Here is an 18,390-nt window from a genome sequence, read left to right as displayed (position 1 = left end):
TACTGCTTGATACGGCCTAGTATCATCCTGTCTGCCATCCCCACTGTCACACTCTCCAGGCCCAGTACAGGATCTTCCATCACCTAGGCAGACCGCCTCAGCCATTTCCTCGATACACAAAGGCACTGTATCACTGCAACAGTCGAGAACAAATTCACAACATCTAGCTGCAGCAGCCACGTGCAAACACGAAGATGCGGAGCAACACGTCCTCCTCGCATCATGCAGCAGACCGCACTGGTGGATTATTATTACTACTACTACTATATTATTATTATTTGGAATAATAATAATTTAATTTTCCAAATATACGTAATACAATGGCTACTTAGTAGGAACAGATATAGTAACTATATTTGTGTAAAATACCAATATTTACGTGAATTTTCCTAAGGGTCACTAAATCCCTGTATATGTTTCTGATGATTTTTTGCTAGATGGATTTTAAAATTCAACAGCTTTGGCTTTTACGGCTTCGGTTGGTAGGCGGTTCCTTGGGTTAATAACCCTGTGGGTGAAAAAGCATGTCCTGTTCTCAGTCCTACGCTGTGGCTTGTTGAGCTTGGAACCGTTGCTCCTTGTTTGTGTTACATCTAACCTTCTGAAGAAATTGTCTGGATCAACATCCTCCAAATTGTTTAGTACATTTAGTTCGATGAGATCGGCATTGAACTTTCTCCAAAGCAGCTATGTCTTTGTCAAGATGTAGCTTTAATGTATGACTACAATAATCCAAGTGGGGAATTACACAGTTGAGTAACTACTTTCTTTTCCTTAAAAAAATTATTCCTCGGGTTTGGTTACCTTTTTTTTTTTTTTTGCAGTTCCTACTTGTGCAACTTTCAGTAAGTGATGGATTCTGACTCTAAGGTATTTTTCTTGAATCTACCACAAGATATTGTTGTTAATTTGGTACATGTGACGTGAATTGTTATACCCCTACATGCACGATCTTACATTTATCGATATTAAAAAGCATTTGCCAGTTTTCTGACCATTGTGGAATTCATGTCGATCTCTTTGTAAGGCGTCAAAATAATTTTCCACGTCCCATTTTACCACAAATCTTAATGCAATCTGCAAATTTCATAATGAAGTTTGTAATATTCTCGTCTGTAATTGATGTGTATGGCAAAAAGAGTTGGTCCCAAAATAGACCCCTGTGGTACACCACTCATCACATTTCTCCAGTTGGATTCATTCCCGTTTAGCACGACCCTTTGTTTCCTTTTCTTTGTTTTAACCATAGTTTTATCTATTCTAGTATTCTACAATATATCCCATGTGTTTGTAATATCTTTGTAAGTCTTTCATATGGTACCTTACGGGTCCGTCTAATTACCACAAGCTACGCAAGCTTCACAAAGCTTCAGAAAGCTTCCTGGCAATACGTTAGTAATGAAATGGTCACTGCTTGCATCACAAGCGGGGATGTTTCTGGCGGGGGAGAAAGAAACAATTGCGCAGCGCGTCCCGCAGCGTTGCGCGGGCAGTTTGGGGCCGTATAAATACGGGCGCACAATGGGGCTCCGCCTCACTCCGCCTGCCCTCGCCGCTGCCCTCGCAAAACCCCACCCTCCCCCCCTTTGCAAGCGGCTGCTTTTGTACCCCCGTCATGCTTTGCACAGTTGTCCCGATTGTCTCCCCACTGCATGTGGGAAGGGGGGTGCAGCGCCGGTCCCCAAGTGTCCCGCTGTCCGCAGCTAATACTTTGCCCAGTCTAGGTGCTAGTAAGCCCTACTTGTAGTCACACCCCCTTCTCCTTATCCATTAGGTCTTTTACGGCCTCTTGGCCGGGTACATTACGTGTTATGTGGTCTCTCACTTATTAGTTATTCTTTGTGTCCTGCCTGTTATATCCTAGTGTTATATAATTACTACACATTTGCACTCGGCCTTAATTCTAGTACCAGTTAACCTTTAGGTTTCTGCAGAATTAGTTTCCATGTCACTATAGGCTAAGGTCTCATACTTACTACGGGTGTACCTTTTAAGTTAAATCTAGTCCTTGGAATTGTTACTGTTAATTCTTACTTTATATATTTACTTTATATATTTACTTTATATATTTTAATATAAACGTTATATATTCCTTAATTTATATTTGAAACTTTATATATTTACATGTTCAATATTAAGTTTTATATAATATCAACTTTGTTAAGTCTATAATATAAACCGTGTTTAATATAAACTTTATATAATTACTTACTTTATGTGAACTTTATATATTTACATGTTCTGCAGAATTTAATCTTCAATAAACTTTAACGCCCCATACTGCCAGTATCTTTCTCCCCCTGGTCAGAAATAAATATGATAAGTTAGGTTAGGCTGACCTAACCTAAACTAACCTAAGTTAAGTTAAGTTAAGTTAAGTTAACTTAACCGACGCTTGGATCATCGACTTTATTTGGTGTCACCAGCTCTTTATATTCGTCTAATTTCTTAATAAAAATATACTTTTTCAGATTAAAATTATGTTTTCTCGTGTTGTACATTCAGCACCAACATTATAATGAGTAAATATATCATATTTATTCATTACTAACATATTGCCAGGAAGCTTTGTGTAGCTTGTGTAGCTTGTGGTAATTAGCGGACCAGCTGCATGGTTAGTGTGTGTATTGTGTGACTGGAAAGTGGATATTTAAACACTTTTTCCCCACCCAATTAGTTAGTTTAGTTCATTTATTATACACCCCATGCCGATCTTGTGGGTGGTAGTAGAAAGGGTTACAATTAGTGTGTTTGTGTATAGTAGGACTGGAAAGTGTGGACATTGGAAGGTAACATAGAGGTGGTGATGCGCTCTGGCGGCGGGCGGGAGACTCACGCACCACAACAAAAGGACTGTCAGAATTCGGCTCAAAAATCACGCTCAGGAACACAAATTTCCAACATTTCAGATATTTTGAAAATTGTAGGGGGGTTTGGGCAAAAACACCCATCACCGTTTTCAGTAATTGGCATATTTTCGGTGTAAAAAGTCGTAATTTAAAAATGAAAATAGGTGCAGAGAGTCAGAATTCGGCTCAAAAATCACGCTCAGGAGTCAAATTTCCGACATTTCAGATATTTTGAAAACTGCAGGGGGGTATGGGCAAAATATGACCCATCGCCGTTTTCAGTAATTGGCATATTTTCGGTGTGAAAAGTAGTAATTTGAAAATGAAAATAGGTGCAGAGAATCAGAATTCGGCTCAAAAATCACGCTCAGGAGTCAAATTTCGGATATTTCAGATATTGTGAAAACCGCAGGGGGGTTTGGGCAAAATATGACCCATCGCCGTTGTCAGTTATTGGCATATTGTCGGTGTAAAAAGTAGTAATTTGAAAATGAAAATAGGTGCAGAGAGTCAGAATTCGGCTCAAAAATCACGCTCAGGAGTCAAATTTCGGATATTTCAGATATTTTGAAAACTGCAGGGGGGTTTGGGCAAAATATGACCCATCGCCGTTTTCAGTAATTGGCATATTTTCGGTATAAAAAGTCGTTATTTGAAAATGAAAATAGGTACAGCGAGTCAGAATTCGGCTCAAAAATCACGCTCAGGAGTCAAATTTCGGACATTTCAGATATTTTGAAAACTGCAGGGGGGTATGGGCAAAATATGACGCACCGCCGTTTTCAGTAATTGGCATTTTTTTCGGTGTAAAAAGTCGTAATTTGAAAATGAAAATAGGTGCAGAGAGTCAAATCAGGACCTAGATTCAGGAAGCTCTGTGTATTTCTTCGTAAGTGGGTTTGCTACGAAGGTTCCTAAGTGCGCCCTAAGAAGATGCTTAGGTGCGATTCAATAAGGTATACTTAGGAAGAAAAATTGTTGGTTCACCTGCGTGCCGATAGAGGTCACTACTGTGTTTCGTTTGGCCAATCAGAGAGCAGCAACATTCTTCATATTGAAGATTTAGCGCTGGCTTATCGCAGCTCTACTGCCTCCTATTTACGTCGAATTTTCTTATAAAATTAGTATATTTCGAAGTAAAACAATGTTTTTTCAACTTCTACAGCCAGCATCGACATTGTAGTAAACAAATATGTTACATTTGTTGTTTACCTACGTAATTCTAAGAGATACTGTGTAGCTGTCCTTGTTGCTCGGAAGATGCGCTGACAATTATTGTATATATTTACTGAATTTACCCAAGGGCCACTAACTATCTAGTGACCTCGAAGAGGACAGAAAGCCGGCGGCTTGTTGAAGGGCCCGCCAATTGTCTTAATTATATTTTTTAGCTGGAATTTGGCATTTAAGGCTTCAGCGGGTAGGCGGTTCCATGGGTTTATAGCCCTCTTGGTGGAAAAAAAACATCTGTTTTCAGTCCTACTTGAGAGAACATACTCTCCAACACTATATCTGTGATTGTCCTGTTATCAGTGACTTCATACCAAATGGTATGAGGTATTTTGAGCTCTGTAATTACTTCATACACTCAGGAATATTGGAAGATATTCTTGTGCTGCACCCAGATTTTGCCAGTGGAGGCTAATAGATCAGCATTAAGTATTTTGTTCTCTCCTAATTCCATGTATGACTGGCCATCCTGTGAGGTGAGCTTGTAGCTGGTTTTTGATCTACACTGTGTGGTCTTTTATACAGAATAGGGAAGCAGCACATTGCTGTGTATACCTAAACATGTTTAAAAATACATTGTTTGAGAGGAGTTTTGTAGAAACTGGTAAGAGTAATTATAATATAATGTTTCCATGATTCAGTGCTTACCTCTTGTGAAAATTGCTTAGAGTTGTTTAGTCAGAGTTGATTTGTTTTTTGTATTGAGGCTGGTATTTTCTAAATTGATTCCATGTACAGTATGTCTAACCATCCTGTGAGATGGGAGTATTAGATAAACTTATAGCTAGTTTTTTATCTACACTGTGTAATATTCCATATAGAATAGGGTAGCAGCACATTGCTGTGTATACCTAATCTTCTTAATAAAAAAAATCAGTAATAAAGATTTTAAATTATAGTTTGTATTATTACAAATACAGTACTGTATTATCCTTATTAAATCATGTTGACCATGGATCATTAAGATCTCATGTTGATATGTAATACAAATCATATTTCTTTTGAACTGCTAATCCATGCTAATCATTCATTAAATTGTGCATTATGTCTCAATTTTTCACTTCCTTGGATATACTGTACAGTACAAAAAGATAGGATAAAAATAAACCAGTAATATTTCTTTCATTATATTTTTCATTTAAATAACTGCATCAATATTTTTACAGCTGACAGGATTTGTTTTACCATACAGGTGCATTATTTGTTAAAAAAAAATTTGGTTTATTGTTACACACAATGGTGCTACATAGCCTTCCCAGCTTGGTGCCTTCTTTTAATACTTACTGATTAAAAAATAAATAATAAATACATTTTATTCAGGAAAAGTACATACAGTTGATTTACAAACATAATGTTGGATTTATAGACAGAGCTAGTACATACAATACCTAAAGCCACTAATACTCATAGCATTTCGGGCAAGGTGTGGGGGGAAAAAACACAGACAAACTTAGTAATCGGGATTAGGTATAAATTGTGTTGAAAGAAGGAATAAAAAATACAAAAAGGGGGGTTAGCATAGCATAACTCAGCAATTGCACATGTTGGTGAACAACGTTGTTTAAAAAATAGCAAGACATGGGTTGACATTTAGGAGGTAAGTTAGGTTACATGGAGTTAATTAGGCAGTACTTGGTTTAACTCTTAAACTGGTTGAGAGAGGTACAGCCTTTGACATGATTCGGGAGGTCATTCCACATTCTGGGTCCCTTGATTTGTAGAGCACTTCTAGTTTGGTTACACACAGCCAAATTGAGTAACAGGAAGAGGTCTTGGACACAAATTTGTTGCATGCTAAATGTAGAGGAACCAGCTGAGTATTCCTCAAATAAAATAAGTTGCCTCAGCTTATAAGGTAAATAAAATAAGCATTTCTCAAATAAGTAGCTGCCTCACCTCACTGCCTTACTGCTACATAGCCTTCCCGGCATGGTGCCTTCTTTTGATAATTACTTGTTCCACACCCAAATTGTATAACAGGAAGAGGTTTTGGACCCCTACTTCCCTCTCTCTTTTTTAATAATCTACAGTATATAGTCATAATTATAGCTTTAAGTATTCAATGAATAAAGTTTGTGACATTTTTACCCTTCTCCTTACCTAACATCATTTGTGCAGCATATTTTTATTTTATGTCTCACCCAGATTTAATTTCAAAATAAAACCAAACTAAATAAATTAGAAATGGGTATGTATAGCTAAGGTACACCCTTACTACTAGGTGAACAGGGGCATTTGGTGATAGTAAATGATCCCATCAGGCAGGGCTCATCACCTTCTCTCATATTTCATGTTCACCAGTGTTTATTTACTTAATAACTACTGGTATAATATCTTGCTATTATAAAACTAATTCTACTATCATCAAACACATATTTACTTCAAGTTTCAAGCAGAGAATGCATATATAACTAACACGAAGGATTCCTCTTCACTAGATTCACCAGCTATAATATTATGGTCATGTTCCAATATCATAAATCGATCCCAGTGTTATGTAGTAGAGAAAAAATGACTTATATCCAGTTTACGTAAAGCTACGAGTGGTTGAAACCACACTTAAATCCCGGAATGAACTTACGAAGGTTTTTCCACTTAGGGTAGCTCTTTGAATACGGACCTAGCCGCCACGAAGGCGCTAAGAAGGAATTCGCTCTTAGCTAAGAGGAAAAACCTTCGTAAGTACCTTCCTGAATCCGGCCCCAGGATTGCCAGATTGGGCTACAAGTAGCGAATTGGGCTACTTTTGAGAGCCCCACGCTCCCAAATTTTTAATTTCGATATTTGCGACTTTTTAGGCTAGTTTAAACGCAAGTTGGGCTACTTTGGGCTATTAATATTAAGAAACTCAATGATGATTATTTATGCTTTAATAATATAATCTGTATAAATCACAGCCGAGTCCAACAGCCTGATTGACTAGACCACTTACCGCAGGAGAGCCCTGGTCAGAGACCGGCCCCTGGGGACGTTGATCCTAGGAACCTTTGAAAGAAAAAGTAACCGCAAAGCAAGGTAATCCTCCCCAGGGGGCCATAGATTTCCTAACTTTAATTGTTAATAATACTTCATCCCAAAAGCTACACCTGGTTCCACAGATCTTCATTAAGGGGAGAAAGTTATCTAGCAATGTACAGATTGGTAAATGATGGGAAAGTTCCCTTACAGTTAATACCTTTGTCAGGAAGACGATGGTTGGCAAGGAGCGGTAGTGTAAAGCGGCCGTTTGATCAGTGGGGTTCTCTAACAACTCATTACCAAATAGCTTTTTCCTCTTGTGATAAATATGTTGCAAGGCAACTATTTTCAATGTACGCTGATCCCTCCAATAAGCTATATTTCACATGTCTCAAACCAATCCTAAATGATTTTGAAAGGATGAATTTACTTTATCAAAAGATGAAGCAGATCAGAATAGCCTTCACACTGTCTTAGAAAACTTCACTCTTGGAATACTCAGAAGAATCTTTCGTCCTCATCATGCAAAGCTTCATGTTAATTTGAACTACAATTCTATATACCTGCCCCTGGAGAAAGTTGACTTTGGTTACGAATTTTCAACACTTCCTGCCACTAACAGACAAAACAATTTTACAACCCAGGAAAAGTTTCAAAATGTTCAAGAAAGTTGCGATAATTTTTTAATGAAAGCTTGCAAATAGCTTCTTTCTCGTATTCTAAGTAATGTTGAAACTATAAAAAAGGTAAAAAATCTGTTACCTATCATATGCCTTAGCTTACATGGCCACCATTTTCGGAACTTCCGTTAGTATTAGCTGACCAATCTAAGCTTAGTGAAATTGAAAGTCAGTGGCGCCTACTGTTAACCGTTGACTAGTCCAACATTTGTAAGGGACAAATTCCGACATCTGAATCGTCATTTTAGACCAAGACAATAACTGTCAAGAACACTGCTGGCGATCCCATACTGATTGACCTTGCTGAGTTTGTGTTGAAAATATACAGCTTGCCAATCAGTAATGCCCTGGTTGAACGGATATTTTCGAGAGTAACGTCTGTGAAAACTAAACTGAGAAATCTTGAATGGGAATGGGACTTGAGCTTTTGACATCAGTCTTGAGAACCAAAACATATCTTTTGATGAAAATGTAACTTGTTGCTCGTCATTTGAACCACTCATGTCAATGCTTAAATATGAGTCTGCAATATACAAGAACGAGGTTGTGGATGCAGATCAAGATCTTGGTAATCTTCAACTGTAAAGACGTGGAAGGACTTCACACCCATTAAGCTTCAAACAGTAAATATTGGTAAATGATTGTAACACTTACTATATTAATATGCAATGTTAAATGTTGTATTGTGATTTGTGTATCTGTACTCACTGAATTTGTGCGCCCCTTGAGGGACTTGAAGTAGAGGGGGGTAGAAATAGCCTAAGCTACTCTATCCCTTTGAGATGTATTTTTTTTTCTTGTCTCAATAAACATACTTGAACTTGAACTTGAACTTGGTAAGTTATCCTATTATCATATTGGTTAAATATATATATGCAGAGATAATGTTAATAAAACAACTAAAATCGTTTAATGTACTCTATATATTTATTTATTTTATTTATTTATTTATGCATATACAAGAAGGTACATTGGGAATGTGAGGATACATAATATGGTAATTACAGTCTTGTAAAGCCACTAGTACGCGCAGCGTTTCGGGCAGGTCCTTAATCTAAGAAAATTTTAAGTAGGTAAATACTTGCAAAATTTATAGACAAAAAAAATGATAACAGTTACATGGAATGAAAAAAAGATGAGAGAAAATTGTAGGTACAGTATATTAAAGCACACAGGTAGCTAAGATTGATTGCAATGATAGCTTGAATGGTAGTTGACAAAAATTGGTAGGCACAATACAACAGCATATATCATAATAGATTACTTTGAAACCCGTATCAGTCACTAAACAAAAAATTGGGCTACTCTTATTACAAATTCGCTAGTTTTAGACCATCAGCTCGCTACTTTTAGCAATTTGACTCTGGCAACCCTGACACGAGGGGTCGTGGTGGAGGCGCTGGTAATGTGGCAACATATTTTCTCTGACTTTTCTCGTTCTCACTCGCTCCTCTGGGTGTAATACTTTGTTATTACATTACAGGTGGGTAACGGCTGCTTTGGTCATCTAATCGCCGCATTTTGGTATTGTTTTGCAGGTTATTTGTTAATTATTATAAGGTAGTTTGCTGGTTCTTGCTGGGTGTTTACATTTGTGCATGAGATATGTTTACCTGAATTTACCTGAGGGACACTTAACACTAGTGGCCTCGGTGAGGACGGGAAGCCGGCGGTTTGTCCCGTCCCCTGATTTGTTCTGATGATAATTTCAAGCTGTACATTTAAAATTAAGAGAGTTTTGGCATTTACTGCTTGGGCGGGTAGGCAGTTCCGTGGGTTAATAATCCTGTGGGTGAAAAAGCCTCTCCTGTTCTTCAGTTCTACACTGTGGCTTGTTGAGCTTGGAACCGGTGCTCCTTGTTTGTGTTACATCTGACCCTCTGAAGAAGTTGTCCAGATCAACATCCTCCAAATTGTTAGTTATTTTAAAAGTTTTGACGAGACCCGCCCTGTCATGCTGCAGTGTTGTTAGCCCTGTGGCCCTCAACCATTCCTGGTACGAGAGTGATATAGTTCAGGACTCTTGTTGCCTGGTGTTGACCTTTTACCACTGAAGCTATGTCTTTCTGAAGATTAAGGTCTCCATTCTAAATGTAATAATTCAAGAGGGGGTGCACCAGAGATTTATGCAACTGAATAACTACTTTCTTTACCTTAGTCAAAGGTATGCTTGATTATTCCAAGGCTTTGGTTAGTATTTTTGGTTTAGCTTTAAGTGAATGATTGATTTTGACTCTTAAGATCTTTTTCTTCATTAATCTGCTGCAAGATACTGCTGTTAATGTGAGAGTTGTGATGAGTATTATGCCCCACATGCAAGTTTGTGTATTTATCGATATTAAAAAGCATTTGCCAGTCTTCTGACTATTTGTGGAGTTCATGTAGATCTCTCTTTGTAAGGCTTCGATATCATTTTCATTTCCCACTTTATATGTATATGCCAAAAAGGATTGGCTTCAAAATGGATCCTTGCGGTACCCCACTCTCCCTATTTCTCCATTCAAATTCCTTCCCATTTATGATGACCTTTGTTTTCTTTATTTTACCCATTGTTTTATCCATTCGAGTATTCTACCATTTATTGCATGTGCCTGTAGATTGCTTGCTAATCTGTCATGTGGTACCTTGTTTCCAAGAATGTGAGCAGGTTTGTAAGGCAGGATCTATTTTTAACAAACCCATTTGTTAATTTTACAAGATTGTTCTCTGCGAGATGGTGAATGATTTCCTCACTTAGGATTCTCTTCATAAGTTTGCAAATGAATAAAACAGCATTTTATTTATATTATAAAACTGAAAAATATATGCAGAAAGTAAATGGAACACCCACTTTCATTGGGTCTGAAAGTTTGAAATGAGGATAATCCTTTATTTCCTCAGCTGAATATGAGGTTCAAATTCATTGGTTATTTTCGTTAGAAAGTTTTACATATCGGAACTGGAAGCCAAATCACTAGATTCAATACAGAGCTGTAGCTCAAATAATATAACCTGTGTATGCTTATAGATTACAAGAGAAACTTTTATATCAGTGTAAGGCTAGGTAATTTTGATAGTGAAAATTTATAATGATTAACTTTTATATTTACCTACTTTATTTATTTATATGCAAGAAGGTATATTATGTTTGTGAGAGTACATAACATTGGTGTTCTTACATTCTTGCAAAGCCACTAATACACATAGCATTTCAGGCAGGTCCTTAATATAACAGATAAAGTCAGAATATTAATAGGTACATTGTAGCTAAATTTTATTTTAAATTTTATTTTATAATTTACTCTATATACAAATTACATGTACTGTAAATACAATTTTTTTACTTTATATGATTTTGTTATTTGGATTTTAAATTTTGAATTTGTAATTCTTGTATTGTCTAGTTTCTACTCATTTTTGTTATGGTAGTCTAAGAGGCATAAGTTTCTTTATTGTTCCAAATTTCATCCATCTAGAAATTTCTATGCTTATTTCAAGCGTCATTTTATGATAATTTTCCATAAATGTTTTGTTCTATATCAAAATTAAGCTTATTTTTATTTCAATTCTCATAGATAGTTGAGACCAGCAGATAATGGATAAAGCATCATGTAGGCAGCATGAAAGGAGAAGGAAGGTAGCTGAAAAAAAAGATACTAAGGGAAAGGTAATTATTTAGTAACAAGAATATTGCGTCATTAAGTACGACCTATAGTACATGGGGTATCAGCCAGCTCGCAACTGAATGGGCCAGAGTTTGATTCCCTGGTAGGGCATTGGGCACGTTTTATTTCGCCTACTTCTGTTCACCTAGCAGTAAATAGGTACCAGGAAGTAAGGTACTGTATCTATTGTGGGTTGCTTTCTGTGAAATATCAGAAAGGTGGACCTTGGTGGACCTTGATAAGCTAATGGAAAACCATATACGGTATTCCATTCGACTCTCCTAGAGTCGAACCATGGACCCCCACGTGTTTGAGGCCCAAGCTCTGTCGACCAATAGATGCTTGGAAACCATTTGTTTGTAGCTATAAATTTCATTGCTATTTTGATTCCTTGTGTTGATCTGAGGTGCTGACTGTGGCATGTATTGCATGCTTCTGGCAATGTATAAAATTAAAGTGCATTATCAATCTGATTGCTCACTTCAGTATTTCAATCGTCTAACTGGAGATTCATTCGGTTAATGTGTACCTGTATTGTACTTCCAGTTATATTACTTAGCACTACCTTCGGTAATATCACTTGTTAATTTAAATAAAGGGTGTTGTGCCTAATTTCATGAGTGCTTACATTATTCATCCAATTTAAAATTTTAAGGCATACTATAGAATATCCTCTACTTTTCAGGTACTGTATTAGTATTATTATTAGTGTTATACAGTAATTGTAATCATAAAATAGGCACAGAAACATATTACAATGGTTTACGTGTAGACACAAAGTTTGGACATTCAGTAAAGCCACTAATGTGCAAAGCAGTTTGGTGTAATTACCTAAGTGTAGCTGAAGGATAAGAGCTATGCTCGTGGTATCCCATCTTCCAAGCGCTCTGTCGTGTACAGTAACGTTTTGAAGTGTGATTTAGTGTTTGATCTGTCATGTTTTCTCAACGTTTCCATTCGATCTTTGATAGAAAAAGATTGCATACTGTTTCTTTAATATATATAATATATATTTTATTTATAACGATTGCAAAGGACCCAATTACAGTAATTTCATAATAGTACACTTATTTGTATTTTTTATGAAGCCACTAATCATGGGTAGTGTTTTTAAGCATATCTTAAGATTACTATAAGGGTTTTAATTAATATTTTTTTTTTGGGGGGGGGGGTAAGAAAATATGTAAGATATTCATCTAATATGCAGAATGGATTCCCAGAGTTTGTCTTAACGTATAATTTAGACATTTTCTGTTTTTATTAAAAATCCTCTTGTCTTGTTTCACACATGCATCACACACACTTCAAAAGCAAAACTCTTAATTTTCTTCCATATAACAAATACACAATATGATTTATGCAATTTTATTATTTATAATTTTCAGCCTAAACGAAGCAACAGGAATGAAGGGAACGTTATGCGAAAAGAAGTGCAGAGGTACAAAGACAAAGAAAAGGTAACGTTAATTCTTCAAATTATTTTACACCTTCAAATACATCTTTCCTATGTCCAGAATACCATCTTAGAATATTTTAAGAACATTCATTGCTGAATAAATGGCTTCCTGGCTTGGTGTCTTTTTGAGAATTATTTACAAATTACTTAAATTACTTAAACTTAATTACTTAAAAACTTTCAAAAGTTTTAAATTAAAAATAAGTATGAATACCTAGATAAGGAAGAGAGTGGGAAGTAAAACTGCTTTTCATGCATATATTAAATGCCAGTCTTTTTTTTTTTTTTTTTTTTTTTTTTTTTTTTTTTTTGAGAACTACCCCATCAGGTAACTCTGTGCTTGCCAGTTTAAAAATTAACTCTTTAAGCCTTAAGATATTCATATTCATTATTCACTCCATTGGAATTTATCCTGGATGAAGCAAAGAACAATATTAAGGATTGAGACAGAATCCTTCAATGACGGTATCTTGTATATATAGATACAGTACCTGTAATCTGATTGTATAGATTGTTAGTACACAAGTACTTGGGTTTGACCATTGTACTGTATTTCACACTGCAGCAGCCTGTTAATTACAAATACTGGTAATCAAATTAAATATGATGACTTTATAATTCTTTTTGAAACTATCTTGAGCAATTGTAATTGTTCCCCAGGCCTGTATAATATTGTGCTATATCCTACAAACAGCTGGGACTGAAAGTGACATGCTGTACCCTGATTTTTTTTTTTTTTTTTTTTTTACTAAAATCTGTTTTTATATTTTTTGTATATTGAAAATTGGGGGATTTAGTGATCCGTTTCTTTTCCTTTTTGGTTTTATCTGATAGTGAGCTTCTCTTGCTCTTACACTTCCCTGGCTTCTCACTCTTATATAAATTTCTCAAAACTCCTTCATGTCAGATCTTTTTTATATTTTTTTGCCAATTATAATTGCTGTTTATTGTTCATTACCTTCTTGATCTTTTTTCTTCCTTTCCAGTTAAATTCTTTGTTTCTCCATTCTTAACACTTTTGCTTCTGAAGATGCAAAAATGTCTTCCGTACTCCGACAGTAAACGTTGCGATGATGCTAAAACTCGTTGTCCGGTTGCTATAAGCATTCATATACTGGTATTCATTGCTATCATACATCACCTACTATGAATGTACTTTTATTTTTGCATCTAATTCTAGAGAATTCATTTGCGAATAATTTGACAGTAAATTTATTGGTATAACCTAAGGAATAACCTTGAAACCGTAAAATGATTGTAAACATTTAAAGTACAGTACTGTATTGCTGAGCGGGACCCGCCAAGCCTGCTATGTTTACAGTCGGGAACATGCGGAAAGGAGCATAATCTATTATAAATACTTTTGCATCTATTCTCTAGAGCATTTTGTGAGCACCACTTGCGAGCATTTTGACACCAAATTTTTAGTTATAACCCAACAAATAACGCTGAAAACGTAAAATGATTGTAAACATTTCTCGCATCGCTGAGTGACCCGTGAGTGGCCCTGGTAGCCCAGAATGTTTACTGTTGGGAATACGCTAAGAGGCACGACCATCAAAGTGGTGAGCACAGTAGGTCATATTTTAATTTTTTTTAATTTTAAGAATTTTTAGAATTCATTTAAAATAAGATTCTGCAAATATGGTTAAAATTATATAACATTGTAAATTAAGTTTTAATGTTATTTTATTATTTTAATAATAATAGAAGATGGGAAATTGATTATACTTTATTGAAGTATTCATTAATTAACCAAATGTCTTTGTTTGTATCAGAGTCTGCAGCATGAGGAGGGTTCCACCGTCTCAAACAGGAGGATGACTGTAAGTTTTATGATCTAAATTATTAAGATGTTTGAGGTTATGTGCCTGTATTTTTTTTTTTTTCATATAATTTGTGCATATAGAGCATACATACTACATAGGAAGAAGCAATCATGTGAGAACAATTTGTTATAGAGACTATGAATTCTCTACTGCATTGCATAAGAATGGAAAGGCTGATCATGATCTTGAGCTCATCTTGAAATGATTTTGGGGCTTAGCGTCACCGCGGCCCGGTCCTCGACCAGGCCCTCTTTATGTTACACACTCCTAGGAAGCAGCCCGTAGCAGCTGTCTAATTCCCAGGCATCTATTTATTGCTAGGTAACAGGGGCATCAGGGAGAAAGAAACTTTTTGCCCATTTGTCTTTTGTTAATCCACTAGTGTTGGGTGACACTCCACCTAGTATCATTCCTTACTTCCTCACACTAGCCACAGGCCACCAGGGTACTCTTCCAGGTGCACTAATGAGATAATATTCAGTTTTAGCATCTGTTTTGTGGACTCTTCGATAAATGTAGATAAAGTGTATATGAGTAAAAGATGTTTGGTATGATAATTGTAAATTTAGTAAGGGATTTAATTTAATAATCTTTAATTTTCCAAAACTGCAAATTCTGTTTTTCTTAATCACTAGTTTTAAGTAACTTGTGTAAAATATACAATAATTCAATTTGTTAACTAATTACTTTGACAAGTCCTAAGTTTATACTGTACTTTGATCACTAATTTTAATATTTAAAGAGATTGATTGTATATCTTATAACTTACAAATCATTGCAAATTCTCGGTGAATATCCCCCCAAGCTCGAGAAAATCATCTCAAGAAGATGACCTTCTTCTCTCAAGAAGGTCAAACTTCTGACCCTCCCCAGGATGCAACCCTGTAACAGGCTGACTAACTCTTTGGTACCTATTTACTGCTAGGTGAACAAGTGCATTAGGCGATAGGAAACAAGCAACCACTTCTGTCCCACCCGGAATTCGAACCCATAATTCCCGATTGCGAGTCGAGAATGAACCTGACTGTACTTCCGAGACCCTTGAATGTTCTATTAAACATTATAATTGTTACAATATTTCTTATTGTAAATAGATAAATACAGTAATTGAATATAAATATTGTGGATATTTTAATTAGTTTTCTGATCATTGCAAACTTATTTGTATAAAGATTATTATAATACAATGGAATAAAAATGAAACTTGTGAAAAGTGTAACAGTATAGTATAACAATATAATATCATTCCAGATTCATCAGGGGATCTATGCACATGGCTGCAGCTCAGGAGCTGTACACAGAGGTAAATTATTTCTTTATGCTATTTAATATTTAATACAATAATTCGACCCTGTGGAGACCTCAATATAAGTCTAACATGTACTGTATGCATAAACTGGCTGCCTGTCCCCCTGACAATGAATTATTATTAATTATTATATAGTTCATACCACAGAGTTTGCAATATACCAGAAAACATTTAAGACAAAATTTGGGATGTTACATATACTATATTTACAGGCTTCCCAGCATTAAATGTCCATTGAGACCATAGCCATCACATAAATTACATTCAAATATTCTAACTTTGTCAATTCTGTACAGATTTTCTAATACATATCTAAAATATATTACAGAAATTGGTTTAAGTAAAGAGACAAAAGCCCGTGCAGAAGCTAACCTATCGCACATTCTTGCATTGGCCAACAATGCCACGTTAGAGAAACACGTCAGCAAACCCTCCGTGAGCACACGTTCTCCACGCCGCTCCTTCTTGACAAAGAAAGCTTCAAGTCATACTCCAAAACATACCAGTAAGATTTTTGTTTCTTGACTTTTCTTGCACTCTGTTGGGATACTCTGTTGTGGTGTGTAGTCATTTACTACTGTATACTGTATCTTTGATTGGCTGATATTCATTCATATTTTATGCTGCTACTGTCTACAATTGGAGAATTAAGACCACAGTTTGCTACAAAATTGGATTATGGGCAAAAATAAAAAGATAAACATAATATTGCCAGCAAACATTGCAGCATTGGAACCTCAAAAAAGCCTAAGTGTAGTTTGTTTTGGACCTACTTATAGACTTTCAAAATATATTTGATCTGTGTTATTTTGCTAAATTTATCTGATTTACTTGAGGCCCACTATATCTCTAGCGGCCTCAATGAGGACAGGAAGCCAGTGACTTGTCAAAGGTCCTCCATTTGTCCTGATAATTTTATTCATTTGGATCTTAAATTACTGTATAGCGAAGTTTTGGCATTTACGGCTTTGGTGGTAGGTGGGGCAAATGAGCTTAAACTTGTTTCATGAACTTTGCCATTTTTTACATTGCTGGGGGAGTTCTTTTAGCAATATTGAGGCAATCTTCCTTCTAACCAGCAGCGGTCTGTTCTGTTTTGCTGGCTATCTGGGTGCTTTCCTGTTGGTGATGGCTGTGATTAAGCTTCACATACAATTTTACCATAGTATCACTGCTGTCTGCATCTCTTTTTAAAGGGGGTCCAGGTTCTGGCTCGTGGTTCCTGGTAGGATTAAACAAAACTCCATGACTGATGGCACCTTTTGGTTTGGCACTACAGTATATTAACATTGTAGCTTCAGGAAACCACTGGGGCTCGCCCAGAAATAGGTTTTCCATTACATTCAGGGCTTTTTTTTTATCATCATCATTAAGCTTAAGAATTACAGTATTCTTGACTTCTATATATCAGTCTTTATTTACTTCTTGTAATGGTATAACATTTTCTTTTTTCCTAGTTCCATCTGAGAAAAGAAAAGAAGAGGAACATGGTACCTTGAGACTATCATCTTCAGAATCTGATGATATAGATAACATCATTATTTCTCAGTCAAAGGTAAATATTTTAAAAGCTCATAAGTTGCTTGATGCAACATAATTTGGTGATCTGTGGTGGGATTTAGATTTTGAGCTGTGTATTCTGAAATTCTTTTGATACTTGAAATTCATATTGAGATTACAGCCAGGCCCATAAAAGGTCAAGAAAGGTCCAATAGAGTATATTAAACAAGGGAGAAGGATCAGAGAATTCCTGCATACTAGTTGCTTTATCGAGTATGCATTTTACGTAACACCTATTTAACTACTGTACAATTTTTTTTTTTAAATAAAAATATTTTATTAATGCATTTCTTGCTTTTTTTGCAGAGACACGAGATTGATAAGGAATGTTATAAAAGTGCGGACTCTACTAATGTGACATCCCCTACTGTGCTACCGCAAGAACAGAAGACAAAAGTAACGTACCATCTAAGAAGTAAAAAATGCAAAATAGGTACTTGTCATTATAAAAATAAGACGATGAATATGAAAGGCAACTTTCTTAGCAGGCTGAAAGTACAATCCCGCAATGTTCACGGTCAGGTTAAATAAATAAATAAATAAAATAGTTTATTCAGGTAAAAGTACATGCATACAAAATGAGTTACAAACATAATGTTGTTTTTCTAGGTAGAGCTAGTATGTACTATTCCTAAAGCCACTAATATGCACAGCATTTCAGGCGGGTTCAAAAGTAGATTTCCAGGAATACGGTGCAGTATATGAATTCCCATTGTTGGGGGTGCAAAATTTGATTATTTTGATCTGCAAATTTGATGTGCTTTGTAATATTCTCAAGATAAGGGATAGGAAGCCTATACTTTGGCCTATTTAGGTCCCCACCCCACCAAGCCAACACTGTACTGACCTTCCCCAGGATGCAACCCACAATAAGT

The 18,390-nt window shown here is 35.9% G+C and overlaps 1 protein-coding gene across 11 annotated transcripts in view; it reads left to right on the top strand.

Moving 5' to 3' along the window:
- Positions 1 to 542: 542 nt before the first annotated feature.
- Positions 543 to 18,390, top strand: part of LOC123771082 (uncharacterized) — a 37,778-nt gene continuing 19,930 nt past the window's right edge. For 3 of the 11 annotated variants that reach the window (XR_006774439.2, XR_006774440.2, XM_045763401.2), the window contains exons 1-8: positions 9,094 to 9,200; positions 11,272 to 11,363; positions 12,747 to 12,818; positions 14,596 to 14,643; positions 15,898 to 15,949; positions 16,284 to 16,460; positions 17,413 to 17,510; positions 17,822 to 17,948. Coding sequence is in view for 1 of the 11 variants with exons in the window: in XM_045763401.2 (XP_045619357.2) it covers positions 11,292 to 11,363; positions 12,747 to 12,818; positions 14,596 to 14,643; positions 15,898 to 15,949; positions 16,284 to 16,460; positions 17,413 to 17,510; positions 17,822 to 17,948 (646 nt within the window). In the remaining 10 variants the exon portion in view is untranslated. Of the gene's footprint in view, positions 752 to 6,772; positions 8,351 to 9,089; positions 9,201 to 11,271; positions 11,364 to 12,746; positions 12,819 to 14,308; positions 14,392 to 14,595; positions 14,644 to 15,897; positions 15,950 to 16,283; positions 16,461 to 17,412; positions 17,511 to 17,819; positions 17,949 to 18,390 lie in introns of those variants that run through there. The other 8 variants (XR_011223754.1, XR_011223753.1, XR_011223755.1 and 5 more) reach the window with 8 other exon arrangements.

The sequence above is a fragment of the Procambarus clarkii genome, chromosome 65 (assembly GCF_040958095.1).
Source record: "Procambarus clarkii isolate CNS0578487 chromosome 65, FALCON_Pclarkii_2.0, whole genome shotgun sequence".
In the NCBI taxonomy this organism is placed as follows: Eukaryota; Metazoa; Arthropoda; class Malacostraca; order Decapoda; family Cambaridae; genus Procambarus; species Procambarus clarkii.
The sequence above is the reverse complement of the archived record's forward strand: the minus strand, read 5'-3'. Positions and strand labels throughout refer to the sequence as shown.